This window comes from Osmerus eperlanus, chromosome 10 (assembly GCF_963692335.1).
Source record: "Osmerus eperlanus chromosome 10, fOsmEpe2.1, whole genome shotgun sequence".
NCBI lineage: Eukaryota > Metazoa > Chordata > Actinopteri > Osmeriformes > Osmeridae > Osmerus > Osmerus eperlanus.
The window spans coordinates 16116718-16130498 of NC_085027.1; the positions used below are offsets into that span (position 1 = coordinate 16116718).

General features: G+C 47.0%; 1 protein-coding gene across 1 annotated transcript; it reads left to right on the forward strand.

Annotated features, from left to right (window-relative positions):
- The first annotated feature begins 4289 nt into the window (after positions 1–4289).
- Positions 4290–13288, forward strand: hnf4b (hepatic nuclear factor 4, beta). Its single transcript, XM_062471651.1, has 10 exons — positions 4290–4805; positions 6349–6514; positions 7235–7329; positions 8862–8971; positions 9778–9933; positions 10185–10272; positions 10491–10643; positions 11328–11585; positions 11853–11975; positions 12574–13288. Exons 1-10 carry the CDS (start codon positions 4682–4684, stop codon positions 12699–12701), a joined length of 1401 nt encoding a protein of 466 aa, XP_062327635.1. The 5' UTR covers positions 4290–4681; the 3' UTR covers positions 12702–13288.
- Positions 13289–13781: the final 493 nt, after the last annotated feature.

Sequence of the window (13781 nt, forward strand, 5' to 3'; positions counted from 1 at the left end):
CTTAGCAGATGATAGCCTGGGACCCAGACAAATCCGTGAGCAGATTGGTGATCGGGGAGTGATTTTGGCATGCTGCAGGCTTGGTCTTTCTGGCATGGTCAACTACATCAAGTGAAAGTGCCATGCAATAATGGTGAAGCATTTCAGCAATCTGATTTGCAAGTCTTGATCTTAAAATAGATGTATTTTCGGAAGGAAAATTCATCTTAGTTGGATCTTTACTTAGCCCGAGAGCAGGGACACATGAGAGGTTGTGATTTAATATGTTTATTAATTAAATGGGAATGTCAAATTATTGAAACTCAATTTTCCATCCGTCAATGCATCCTTTAAAGAATGTGTACAAAGGTAACTTTCTACATTCAATATGACTTATATGTGACCCCTATATTTTCCAAAATTAGACCAGCCTTATTGGCTGGATTACCTAGCAGAGATTTAGGCCCATCTACAACCTACTGTAGTACATTTCGCACATGCACATAATGCACCCTTGTCTTATTCAAAATCTTTGCCGTTTATGCTATTTTCTCAAAGACTAGCCAAAACTCTACAGCCTTACTGACAGCAAGAAGTGGTGCAGTGTGGTAAACACTGCCACCAGAAGGCTTTTTCAGTTCCACACAATGAACAATATCAGGACCACGGTGCACGTTGCAAGTGTAGTGCTTTACAGCAAGCAATGTGTACCATGCGCCCATCTCCTCTCGTACGTGCCATATTGATGATGGACAGTTCCGGGGACTAAGCACCCTCCGCTTCCACCTATCATCCCTCTGTATCCGACTGGAAGAGCCATCGGGCCAGGCAGGTTTTGGGGGCAATTGGAGGCTCTCTCGGAACCGCCTCCCGGACTTGGCGGTGTCTGTGACAGGACCTCTCCGCGTGAGCTAGCCACTATGATGAATGGTCACCTTTCCATGCTTTATTGCCCCACTAAATCATATGCCTGCCATGCTTTTAGAACCAATTTTTGCAGCTTTTTATTTTTACCACCCCTTTTTTGGACTACAAAGACTGTTCTTTTATATATTTGTTCTAATGAGGAACACGCTATCGTCTCTTGAGGTATTTCTGCATGGTGTTGGGATCTTATCAGTATGCTCAGATTCCACAACGCCAAAATCTCAACTCTGTTGAAGATACTGGGAGAGCAGTCCTCTTAAAAAAAAAATGAAAGGGCAGATATTTGTACAATGTTTTTAGTAGCGATTTATAGATTTTACTCTGTTTATCAGTCTTGAGAATGTAGGCCTATTCATATTGCTGGCATTCTGCACTCCCATGGTCGCTATAACCACTGTGATACACAGGAATGCTTCCATTGTAGTTGGGGAATAACATTAGTTATTCATGAGAGAGAGGGTGAGACTGGGAGGCAGTCAGAGAGCAGACACTGATAGATCAGTCTTTACCTGCACATCTGAGCTCAGTCCAGTGAATACAACTGGGTTTACAGTACATGTTATACGTACTGTAAAAAGTTTGAAGGCACCCTGTGAATTTTTACCTTGTTACAGTCCTTCAGCTGGCAAAAAAAAAGATCTCCTAATGGAAGGTCAGGGATAATCAGTTGTCCTGTTTGGAGGGTCTGGTGACTCACTGTACTCATTGATTTAGACTCCTCTCTAGAGGTGAGCTATCTAAGTCTGACCCTGTGCCCTCCTTGGGACTTACTGGGGCCTTCTCAGTTATTTGATTCTATGGTGTTCAACTCTGTTTTTCTGTGTGTGTGTGTGTGTGTGTGTGTGTGTGTGTGTGTGTGTGTGTGTGTGTGTGTGTGTGTGTGTGTGTGTGTGTGTGTGTGTGTGTGTGTGTGGGTGTGTGTGTGTGTGTGCGTGTGTGCGTGTGTGCATGTGTGCGTGTGTGCGTGTGTGTGTGTGTGTGGGTGTGTGTGTGTGTGTGCGTGTGTGCGTGTGTGCATGTGTGCATGTGTGCGTGTGTGCGTGTGTGTGTGTGCATAGATCAGAGGCACCCGGCCAAGCAAATGATTCAGATCAAGAGTTATTATTATTTGACTCAACTTGACAGGGAAATTAGAAATGCACCTCTTAAAGTACCCAGCTGCTACTCAGTCAGAGGTGCCGCTCATGTTATTTATTTATGTTAGGTTAATAGCCCAACCTGCATTACGGTCGAGAGGGGGACTGCTGAGTTGCAGCCAAGGCCGATTCTGCTTCACTCCACACTTTATCCTCTCCAGCTACAAAGACGACAAATACTGCAGTCAGAGTCCTCTTCAGACAGACAGGCTATGACACTGTAACAATTGCCTAATTCCTCTTCCAGCGGCTCATAATACACTGCAGGAATGTTGCATTCATCCATTTGTTCATAAAAATGTCCCCATAGAAACGCTAGCTCTGTACTATGTCTTGCAGAAAGTATGTTGGCTTGCCACAGTGTAACTCTGTTGGCCTCTGAGTCTCACTGTGGCATGTCTGTCTGCCTGGACTGAACATGATCCAATCTGCACTCATACTCTGTACTCTGTCTCCCCCTAATGGACACTTAGAATAATGTATGTTTCACACAAGCTGATGGTCCTTGATTTTGATTTTGACTTTAATCAAATGGTTTCAAGTAAACAACAACTTCTCAAAAAATGCTTTGTAGTATGTTGAATGCAACAGAACTCATACTTGCTGTGGCATACTTATTTGAATTCATTGTTACAATATGCTTTGCAGTGTATTCTGTGTAACAGTTGGAGTACGTACGCTAAAGTGACAGAAACACGTTTGAAGTAATAAGACTGCAGTGCGCACGGCACTTAATAAAAAAGCGACACAATCAAAATCTAACGGTCATTTTTAATCTCTTCCCGATGAGGACTCAGAGAGCCGTCCGGCAGTCATGCTCTTCATCTGACTGACAGTTTTTTATGAGCCATCAATCACCTAAACAAAGGCTGAACGCAAGAGCCTCAGCCAGGGGAGGTCTGACCTGCAGCCTGGCCTGACATTCAAGGAAGGAGTGCTGCTCACCCAGGAAATCCCATTACACCAAAGCATGATGGATATGGCCGCTGGAAAAGCTGATATGAGGTCTGACATATAATTTGTTATAATTTGTAAAAATCATATGGCCACGTTCACCTCTCTCTCGCACTGTGTCGTTCACTCTTTCCTCCTTTCGTTCCCTATTCACAGTGGCGCACGGATCAAGGTCCAGAACATTACACTAATCTTTGTCTTTTGCTAATATAAACTACTCTTAAAATAGACCAGCATGAGTATTAACATACTTTCAAAGATGGGTAGCTGAAGTTGACGTGACTCCAGTAAAACATACAGTTTAGTGTTGCCATCAGTGTGTAGTCACAGACCGGACTGAGGGTTATGATAACATTTGCATACTCAGTTTGACCTGTGTTATTATAATATTTGATCATATGCATCACATATTGATTGCTTTCACTAAAAGCATTCGCTATTTGGAGATTTGGCTCTGAAATCCTTTATTCTCTCTCAACCCAGACATCCAATTTTATAGATGTCTGGGAATTTAGCCTCTTAAACATGAAGGATTTTAATATGAGATGTCTGTCCATTTTTGGATGAAAAATAGATGAAGGACTTTACCGGCCACTGCTTTGTTCCAGACTTTAACACTCAAAAGAGAGCTCCTTTTCCCCTGATAAGGTTCACACAACATACCAGCATTCAGTAGCATGGTATCCACCAGAACATATGTGAGCTTTGTTTCTATAGTGTTATAATTGACTGTAGAGCAAGTAGACCTTCAGTGTGAGTGCTACGTGTAGTATAGGGGCCTGGGGTATCGTTTTATTTACAAACTCCTCTTATCACTCTATCTCTGATCGATACCTCAAACCAGCTGATGGCCCACTCCCCACGCGGCCAAAGGTGAACAAACAGGCCCCTCTCCATTATCAAACAGATACACGCTTAGGGAGTCTACAGAGGCTGCTGGGACTAACAAAACATAGAACTGTCTAACCCTGCCCCCAGTGGTGGAGTATGTAGTAGCACTGCTACTGTATAGGCTACTGTACCATTTGTGTCCAGTCCACCACTCGGTTAGACCACATGAAGTGTTTATCAGTGGTAATGAAAAGAAAAACAAGGCATTGCCCAAGAAGCCTTCAACAAAAGGCAATAACCGCAACCTTTGGTCACACTTTGGGTTTTGTGTTTCCTTGTTAAGTCATCGTGGAGGTGATAAAGATAGTCAGCGCCATAATGACTGATCTGCCTACATGACTGTGTATGCTCTTTTTTGTTTTTCACAGTGATTCGTGTTTACCTGCTTGCACACCCTCCCCCCTCTATTTGCCAGAGTCTGATAGGAGGCTAGCAAACAGACAGTGGGCCAAATCTCTGTCTCTCTTTTACTCTGACTGCTCTGAACAGTTAGACTCTGTCACCTTGATCTGGAATAACTAGTCCAATACTTACCGAAGGATACAACATTGTTCAATCAGGGAAACTACATGGTACCAGATGATGGGATGAGAAAAGCAGGACTTTAATTGACACAGAACTGAACACAGAGCAAAAAGACCAGAAGTAAAAGGAAGAAAAAGACTTGGAGCGGTAACAGGGGGGTCTATTATGCAATGAGTGAGAGCACATTGATTCTCTGGACAAGCAGGAAGACACCCTCGGTTTCCTCTGCGTCTAGGCCTGTTCAGGCTTGCTGACAGACTGTTTCCACCATGAAGATGACTGGGAACGTGTTGGACCTGGACTCCTCAGACTACAGCCCTACCCTGGACCCCTCCTACACCCTGCTGGAGTTTGACAACCTGAGGGTGTTCCCCGTAGAGAGCGCTATGGCAGGTACGGTCACCTCCTCCAACTGGGTTACTCTCTGGTGGACTACAAGGCCCAAACACAGGTTTGCCAGAGGATCACCCGAAAACATGACACACACGTTACAGAATACACCTAAAACTGGATTGCGTGATGTACGATGTTACATGGATATTTTGTTCATGAATTAACACGTCGTTTAACTTTCTCTTAAATGTAAAAGTGTTTCTTACTTAATGTCTTACTCACTGAAGGTCAGACTCACAAAGCCTGTGTGGTCCAGTGGTTTGATTTCTCTCACACAGATAGGAATTTTTAAGGTCATTTTCTCATGGCATGAGCACAAAAATGCTGTGGACTGATGTCTTTGCAATAACACCGGCCCACAAAAGGCTGCGGATGCAGTTGTTATGCAGAGAGAGTGGCTGGAGATTTCTAAAGACCTCCATCTTCCTCCACTTACATCCCTTCTAATCATATTTTTGTCATTATCATTAAGAGTCTGTTCTGCTGAAGCAGGTCCTTTTCTACAGCACTTTGAAAGAAGATGCTTTTCACTTCTCCACAGATAACTGTGCGTCAGATGTAGTCTAATCTCTTAATTTAATCTCACTGAACTTTGACCACAGAAAGCATTCTCCATGTTCAATTGTAATCCCTGGCTGCCTCGTCTCCCTACTCTAAGTGTGTAATTTACATACATTACAGCCGCAGGGCATTGTCCATGCTAGAGCCGGATCACTACGCCACCAGAGTGCATTTGACGGTCAGTGGTTTTAAGAGAGACAATCCGGCAGCGATCGAATACTGACAGGACACAATTTAGAGCAACACCGAGGGAGATTGAATTAAAACGTAGTTCCTAGTGTAAAATTAGCCAGAGAGCGGTGGTGGACTTTGGCTTTCCACTGACCTGTAACTGCTTTAATTGAATGGGGAGTTTCCTGTTCCTCTCAGTAATAAGCAGCAGTGATCCTCAGAGGCCAATGAGCCTGGCAGCGCTGTGATATCTCTGCCTGTGAGCACCATCACCCCCCCCCCCCCCCCCGCCCCCCACCAGGCTTGTCAAACAACACCCCCTGATTATTCCTTTGGCCACGGCTCACAATCAACACGTTTTTGTCTGAGGGAAGGGGTGTCTTTGTGTGAACAAGGTTATTCTTCTTCACAGAGTTGTAGCAGGTTTCATTAAAGCCCTTAGCTGATGATTGGGGTGATTAATGATTGGCTGTGAGCTGGTGCTTATCTGCAAGCTGCCACGCTGCGATGCTAGTCTCTCGGCTGAGCCATCATACTCAGACACAGTGCTGTTGGGGCTTGTTAACGCGGCCTCACACATGTTTATTTATTCATCACCGGAGAGAAACAATAGGAGCCCGTTCTCCACAAAGTACAACCGCCCCCCTGCAAGGCCACATCTCAAAACCATCTAATGTTAGCCTGAGGCGGAGATGAGCAACACACTGCCTGACGTGTCTGTCTCCGAGTTTTGGGGAGAGAGAGAAAGCAACAACGCGCGCAGCCCTCAAAAACACTTGACGTCACATTTCTGTTGTGTTGTGGACGACAGAGCCGTTGCAGCCGGAGCCCTCACCTCAGCCGACTCACACCAACGGGGGCTTGTGTTCCATCTGCGCGGACAGGGCCACGGGGAAACACTACGGCGCCTCCAGCTGCGACGGCTGCAAGGGCTTCTTCAGGAGGAGCGTGCGCAAGAACCACGCCTACACCTGCAGGTGAGACACACCAACGTCGCAGGCAGACCCAGCAACTCAGCTCGGACGGCCTGGCGTTCAGTCTGACCTGCTGTGCAGTGTACAGCATCCCCAGCAGTGCTCATTCCACTAGCGGCGGAACAGGACGAGCATATTATGTGTACTGTGCTAGTTTTGTTTTGAATCGAGCCTGCCTTTTGATAAAGCATGGGTATGTAATATAACACCGCTGACACTGACTGAGAAGTTGTTTCTTTCAAGGTGTTCAATCAATCGCTGATGGCTGAATGGTGGTAAGGTTGTCACCTATTGTCAAGTGAGATGTATGGATGGAAGTAGCAAAGAATCTAAGAATAGAAAACTCACTTCAGGGCCACTGTCTTTGGGATCTGTCCAGGCAAGGAGACAATAACCTAAATACAATGACTAAGGATGCAGAGTCAATGGTGAGATATAGCTGTTAGCTTTCTCTCCCTCATGCGAGAAGTAGCCCCAGCCCAGCTACAGCATATGAACTATATGAGTTTTCATTTTGCAGTTTACAGGACCACCAAATGTGTCCTTTCAGTGTAACTGAGGCGTGTTCATACATGTCTCCCCACTCACTGTAACCCACAGTGACTGATCAGAAGCCATCACAGTTACCTGGTCCCTGAGTGAACGATTGTATCATAACTTCCTATAACTATATCCTGTCTTCCACTGTCTAAGTTGGTGTGTGCGTTGTTTCTGATTTGTCAGGTTCAGCAGGCAGTGTGTCGTGGATAAAGACAAGAGAAACCAGTGTCGTTACTGCAGACTGCGGAAGTGTTTCAGAGCCGGCATGAGGAAGGAAGGTGGGATTCCTGCCGTTGCTGTCCTATTACATTTCATGACGTATACCTCAACGTACGACCCTTAGAATCAATGTTGTCATCGCTAGCATCAAAGACTGACACATGTCTATGATGCCACAACATAAAAACCCATACACATTGGTACATGTACAAGTTGACAAATCACAATATTTACCTAAGTGGTACAAAATGTCCTGGGCTGAGGACTGGGTATTGCTTGGCAATACCCACTCCTGGCTTGGCAGAGCAGAGTGCCTGTCAATAGAGGGGTTACGGGGCTCTCGGAGAGGTAGCCCGTACGTACACCAGAACGTATGGCCAACAAGATCCACATGTGTCTCTCTTGAGAAATAAGGACTTGAGTGAGTGTTTGCCATGCTCTGTGGGTCTTATCTCCCTCTGGCTGCCATAGATAACCAGGAGAGAGAGCTCAGTCTACAGGACCCATGTGTGGCCTGCTCACATGAATAATTAACATGGTTGAGTATGGGAACATATTTGCTCTGCCCTTTTCAAGAGAGACACGCTTCCCCCCCCCCCCCCCCAAAAAAAATAAATCCAGGGGAATGTGATGTAACAGCAAAACGGAATCAGCCCTAACTGCAAAGTCTTTGATGTCAAATGCTCTTGCGTACTCTATAAAAGGAAGGGGGACAAATTGCATCTCACTCGAACAGACCACTCTTAACCAGCTATTATTTTTACATCCCCCAAACAACTGTCCTGAGTCAAGTCCAATCTATCAGCTAACTGATGTTCCATAGAGAACTCATTTGTGACATCATCCCACCGAGCCACGCAGAGACTGTCTCTCTCTCTCTCTCCTGCTCCAGTTTGATTAATAGGCTTCTGATTGGCCACTGAGAGGACAGCAGTGATGACTGATTGCTTGGAGACTGGGGCTTGTTGTCTGACTTTGTGGGGGCAGACTGGAATCAGGCTGAGGTCATCCAGGCCGCCTGCTCTCCCTCTAATGGCACTGAGAAAGCCTGGGTCACTTTGAGACAGGGTGCTCTGCTGGACACACTCCAAATGATGTACGAACACGCACTCCTTTGCCTAACAATGTATCACAGTAGGTTTTGGTATGTTGGTTTTAGAGATGCGTTATGTATGTAGTGCAGGTAACACTTAAGAACTTAGGAAGAGTGAGAGAGTGAATTAGGAGGAATTAAACAAAATGTAGGAATTCTCTTCTCACATCTGGTTGAGAGAGGACAGCTATTCCCTTACATTGAGACAAATTAGACACCATTTGTGAAACATGTTTACGGGTGCAAGTCACGGCTAAAGGCTTGAATTTCCTTCGGGATCCATTTTGAATATTGCCTGTTATTGAATTCAATTCAATAACAGGCAATCATGTTTCATGATTCATGTTCATTCATGTTTCATGATTATTATTTCCATGTATATCTACACATATATATATATAGATAAATACATCATACATGTTACCTTGTTACCTTGTTCTTCCATAGACTTTCCTGAAACCTCCCGATAACCCCTCTCTCCCCCCCCTCCCCCCTCAGCTGTTCAGAACGAGCGCGACCGCATCAGCAGCCGCAGGGTCGAGGGGCAGGGGGGGGGCACCCTGTCCATCAGCATGCTGCTGCAGGCCGAGGCTGCCAGCGGCCACCAGGTACCCCGCAGCCACCAAAAGCCTCCTCTTCTCCCCCATACTTGTGTCACAGCCTCAAAGTACTGCCCGGGCCCCCGTCTCCCATCCAGCTCAGAGAGCACTCCCTTATCTACTTCTGAGAAGTGCTCAGATAAAGGCTAGAGATGGATTCGAGGATACAGGCTGCACTTTAGACAGACGGCCATTACCCCTCCCTGGAGATTGGAGCGGCTGCCTGGATTCAGTTACTTCTTTGAAATTGCAAAATTGCCCAGAGAGACTCCCTCCATCTGATCACAGCCTATTTAATTGCGGTGCCGGGGCTGGGATTGTGTGCCAGTGTTCAATTGGCTTCAAATGCATAATAACAACCAGATATCTTCTTTTTGCATGTGAAAGGAATGTGCTGAAATTAATTGGATGATTGACAAATGAACCACAAAATGAGACCGGTCTGTTTTCCATTGGTAAGACTTCGGTATCTCTCTAAAAATAGTCAGTGAGAGTGCCTCAGGGCTGTAATCAACTTTCAGCAGCATTGTGGACAGCAAGAGAGACAAAGCGAGAGAGACCTCCATTTCTCCTCTCCCACACTCTCTCTCTCTTAATGATTAGGAATGTCTCTTGTCACAGTGCAATACCTTCCCCGACTTGCCTCTGCCTGCTCTGCCCTTCACGACTGTCACAGCTGCCCTCACCTCACACTCCCCCCCCCCCCTACACCAGCACCTCCACTACCACCTCCCCTATCCATCTCAGTTCATTCCCACATTACAGCCACACCTTTGGCCACAGTGCAGCCTCTCATTACGGTGTGCCACTCTCAGTTCTCAGCCCTGACCTCACCTATGAGCTGTGACATCAACACCAAGAAGATGGCCCAGGTGGGGGACGTGTGCGAGTCCATGAAGCAGCAGCTCCTCCTGCTGGTGGAGTGGGCTAAGCGCATCCCCGACTTCTGCAGCCTCCCCATGGACGACAGGGTACGGACAAGCAACAGAGCTTTGACGCTCGGTCTTACTAGCCCTGCGTGGCATCCTGCTATGTGGCTGCAGACAGCTGAGTTACTCATGGATTGTTCTGTTGCTAGGATACGGTGTTTGGCGTGAACAGGTAGATCAGTAGATGGTTGCCTTGCCAGCTGTCCTTGTGTCGTTTGGGGTCCACTTCTTAGCATTCTTTGTTGAACCAGCAGCCTTTGTAGCCTCGTTGTCCCTGCTGTGTCTGTGTGCAGGTAGCTCTGTTGCGAGCACACTCTGCAGAACACCTCATCTTGGGGGTGGCTCGACGCTCCCTGGCCTACGATGACATCATCCTCCTAGGTGAGACCCCGAGAAAGAGATCAGTTCAAGGACCTTTCAATACGAACACAGTGCTTACCCCCCCTCATGTTTTCAGCCTGATGTACTGGACTAAGTTTAACTGGGATGTGATGCATCTGTCACACTTATAGTAAATGATGAACATCAACATACTTTAGTAAGTACTTTTATTGCGTATGACTTGATTGGACTGTGTGTCTTATGTGTCTTCGCCTCAGGTAATGACTTTGTGATTCCGGTGAATAGTCCGGAGGTGGAAATTTCCAGAGTAGCAGCACGCATCCTGGAGGAGTTGGTCAGGCCTCTCCGAGAGCTCAACATCACAGACAGCGAGTTCGCCTGCCTCAGAACCATTGTGTTCTTCGCCCCAGGTCGGTTGGTCCGCAGGTCACTAGAGGTCGGCCCTCCTCCCTGACTCCTCTCTCTCTTTCAGACAAGGGAGAAGAGTTTGCCAGGAACATTTTGAAATGTTGGTTGCTCTCTCAAGGGGACTCTCCCACTCTTTGTTCTTGGCACCTACTGGTTTGTTTAGGCGGTGGTGTTTTACCGTGCTCCTGGGAAAGCTATTCATATTAGTGGTCTAGGCAGGCTGGAACCCAGTCTGACTGGCTGGCTGGCTAGCAGGTTGAGGTGGCTGGCTGGCTTGCTGGCCGGCTGGCCGGCTGCTGGGCTTTATGGCCAGTGATTATAGCGCCAGAGTCAGGCCAGAGGGCCAGGAGACAAACTGGCATGACTAGCAAAGTAACAGTCCACCCTGTCTGAGACAGTTAGTCTGCGACAGACATAAACACATCTGCTCCCAGTACTGTCCTCCAATGACCCAAATCTTTAACTTCTAACCAACCCTTAGTGCCAATAATGCTTCTGTAGCTTCTATTTATTTATTTGTTTGTGAATCAATAATGTATGTGCTTGTGTCTCTGTGTGTGTGTTTGTCCGTGTCTGTGTATGTATATGTGTCTGTCTGTGCGTGTGTGTATGTATGTGTACGTGTAAATGTATATGTGTGTGTGCGTTCATATGTATATATGCATGTGTGTGTGTGTGTATGCCAGACTGCCCGGGCCTGGAAAGCCCCCAGGCAGTGCGTCAGCTGCGTTTCCAGGTCCAGGTGCTCCTGGACGAGGCCACCTGTGAACAGAGGGGGCGCTTCGGGGAGCTGCTACTCATGCTGCCCCCCCTGCAGAGCGTGGCCTGGCACATGGTGGAGACTCTGCAGCTGGCCCGGCTCCTGGGGGAGACCAGGGTGGACAGCCTGCTGCAGGAGATGCTGCTGGGGGAGGGGGCGGTCGTGGGGCACGGCTCTCATACGGGTAAGACCCTCTCGCGTTCTCCTGGATACCTCTTGGATACTGGGCTGTGGCGTTGTGGTCGTCCAATATTGAGGCCAGTGGATCCTGAGGTGATCAGGGGAGCAGTTGAAACAGGCCCTGAGTTTTGGCGTGCTGCTCATTTCCATAAGAGTGGCGTGGTTATTGAGGATGTGTGTCAGGTCTGGGATGGGCATGGTGTCTGTACAGTGAGACATCGAGGACAATGTTGAGCACGTTCCGAATCTTTTCCCCTGCCTCACTCTGTAGGCTCTCCTCCTGATGTGCTGGTGTTCCCACCCGCCCCAGCCCCCACCCTGACCCAAGACATGCTAGGGATACACATCGAGCTGCCAAGCAACTTCACCTCCGTCATCTTACCTGTTCCCACATGTGAGTGCCTGCAGATTATTCACTTTTGTACATTTAGACACCAAGATACGTTAACATACATTTTACACTGACTGGTTCAAAGACCATGCCAAAATCACGTTTTTTGGGGGGTAAATGGGTTAAATTAATAAATGGGACATAGATATGAACTGATGAAAGGTGTAACCAGGCAGGAGAATCTGCATGTGGCAGATATTTCTCCTCTCAAACCTGTGTGCGGTGTGGAGCGAGGTCCATGTAAGCTCCGACGCTGCTTTCAAGCCATTCGACAGGACTGCTCGGCATGCAGTTCCTGAACAGTGTCCCTCGGCTGTCACAGTAGCTGAACCACAGTAGCTCATATACAGACCCAGCTCTGTAGGAACCCCTCAAGCCCAGCCCTGGTCCTCATCTCCCGCAGCTCTGAGCTCACCTGCTGGACGCTGATAATGTCCCTCATTATCACCTCCATGTTTGTGTCTGTATCGATCTACTTCCGCCAGTCCGTCCTCTCCCTAATAGATGACTTCATTGGTATAGCATAATGCAGTTGCCATTAAAGTCAGTCGTTCTCCGGCCGTCTAACCCCAGTGTTGTTGCCTGTCTCTCTGTCCCACAGCTCTGCCAATGGTTCCCCTGGCGCCCACACAGCCTGACACTGAGGTGTACAGCCTCAGGGAGGGAGTAGACATGCCCACAGAGTCTGCCCATGGCATGGCCATGGCAACGGTCCACTCCTGCCTCTGAGAACCAGACGGAGCAAGTGGAGCAACTCAGCCAGGGAGCAGACCCACAAAGACAGACGGACGCCCAGTTTATACACACACACGTATACACACACACGCACATTTACACAAACACACCCACACACACATGCAGACACTCGCACACGTGAACCACATGCCAGACAGTGCACATGTGTACGTACATATATATGCGTGTCATTTACTGTATGAACTTACTTTGCTACTTGTGTGAAAAAACTAAATACTGCCCACGCATGGTGACTCCAGCCTATGAACAGAGAGAGTAGAGATTGATCCATAGACATTACTAACCAGGACTTTGAACCTGCTAACTGATCCACATTGTTTGTCCAAGGCACACAGAGAATGTGATGCATGCTCTCAATCATTGCTCAGGAATGTATTTTGATGTTAAACATTCACTCACAATTGACTGCCATGTAAAGCAATGGTGACCAATCTTTATGAGTTGTGTGTCAAATGATCAAAGTGTCCGTTTTGTAAAACATGACAACTGTTCATACAAAAAGAAAAAAATGAATGTATTAATAGATCAAATAATGCTTAAAACATTGTGAATGGTCTGCTCAATTATGAAATCATATTATAACACGCCATATGTATAGACTGAAATTAAATGACTGTTAGTGTAGAATATCAGATCAACCAGCAGAGGGCACTCAAAGCCTGTTCGAGCGTAAAACCTGTCTCAACACAAAGCCAGTCGACACACAATGATCAAAATTTCCTTCTCAAGCATGCCAGAGCAAGCCCCTTAAAAATGACCAATAACAATGCTGTCAGCCTCTCCAAAGTCACAATGTCGTTAACTTTGTGAACTTTAAGAACAGTTCTGATAATATACAAGCAATGCTTTGTACTTTGTGTGAAAGAGTAACTGTTCTGATCCTCATCTGGGAGCGGTGATGCCTTCGTAAAGACTTCATGCTGCTGTGTTACATAATGCACAAGCGTTACGGGGCTAGCATGCCAAAAGCCTTGACCCGTATAGACCTTCACATCGCTCTCTCCTCGTGTCTGGTCTCGTCCCTCTCTCCTCCCTTCACGGGCAGGGCTGCAG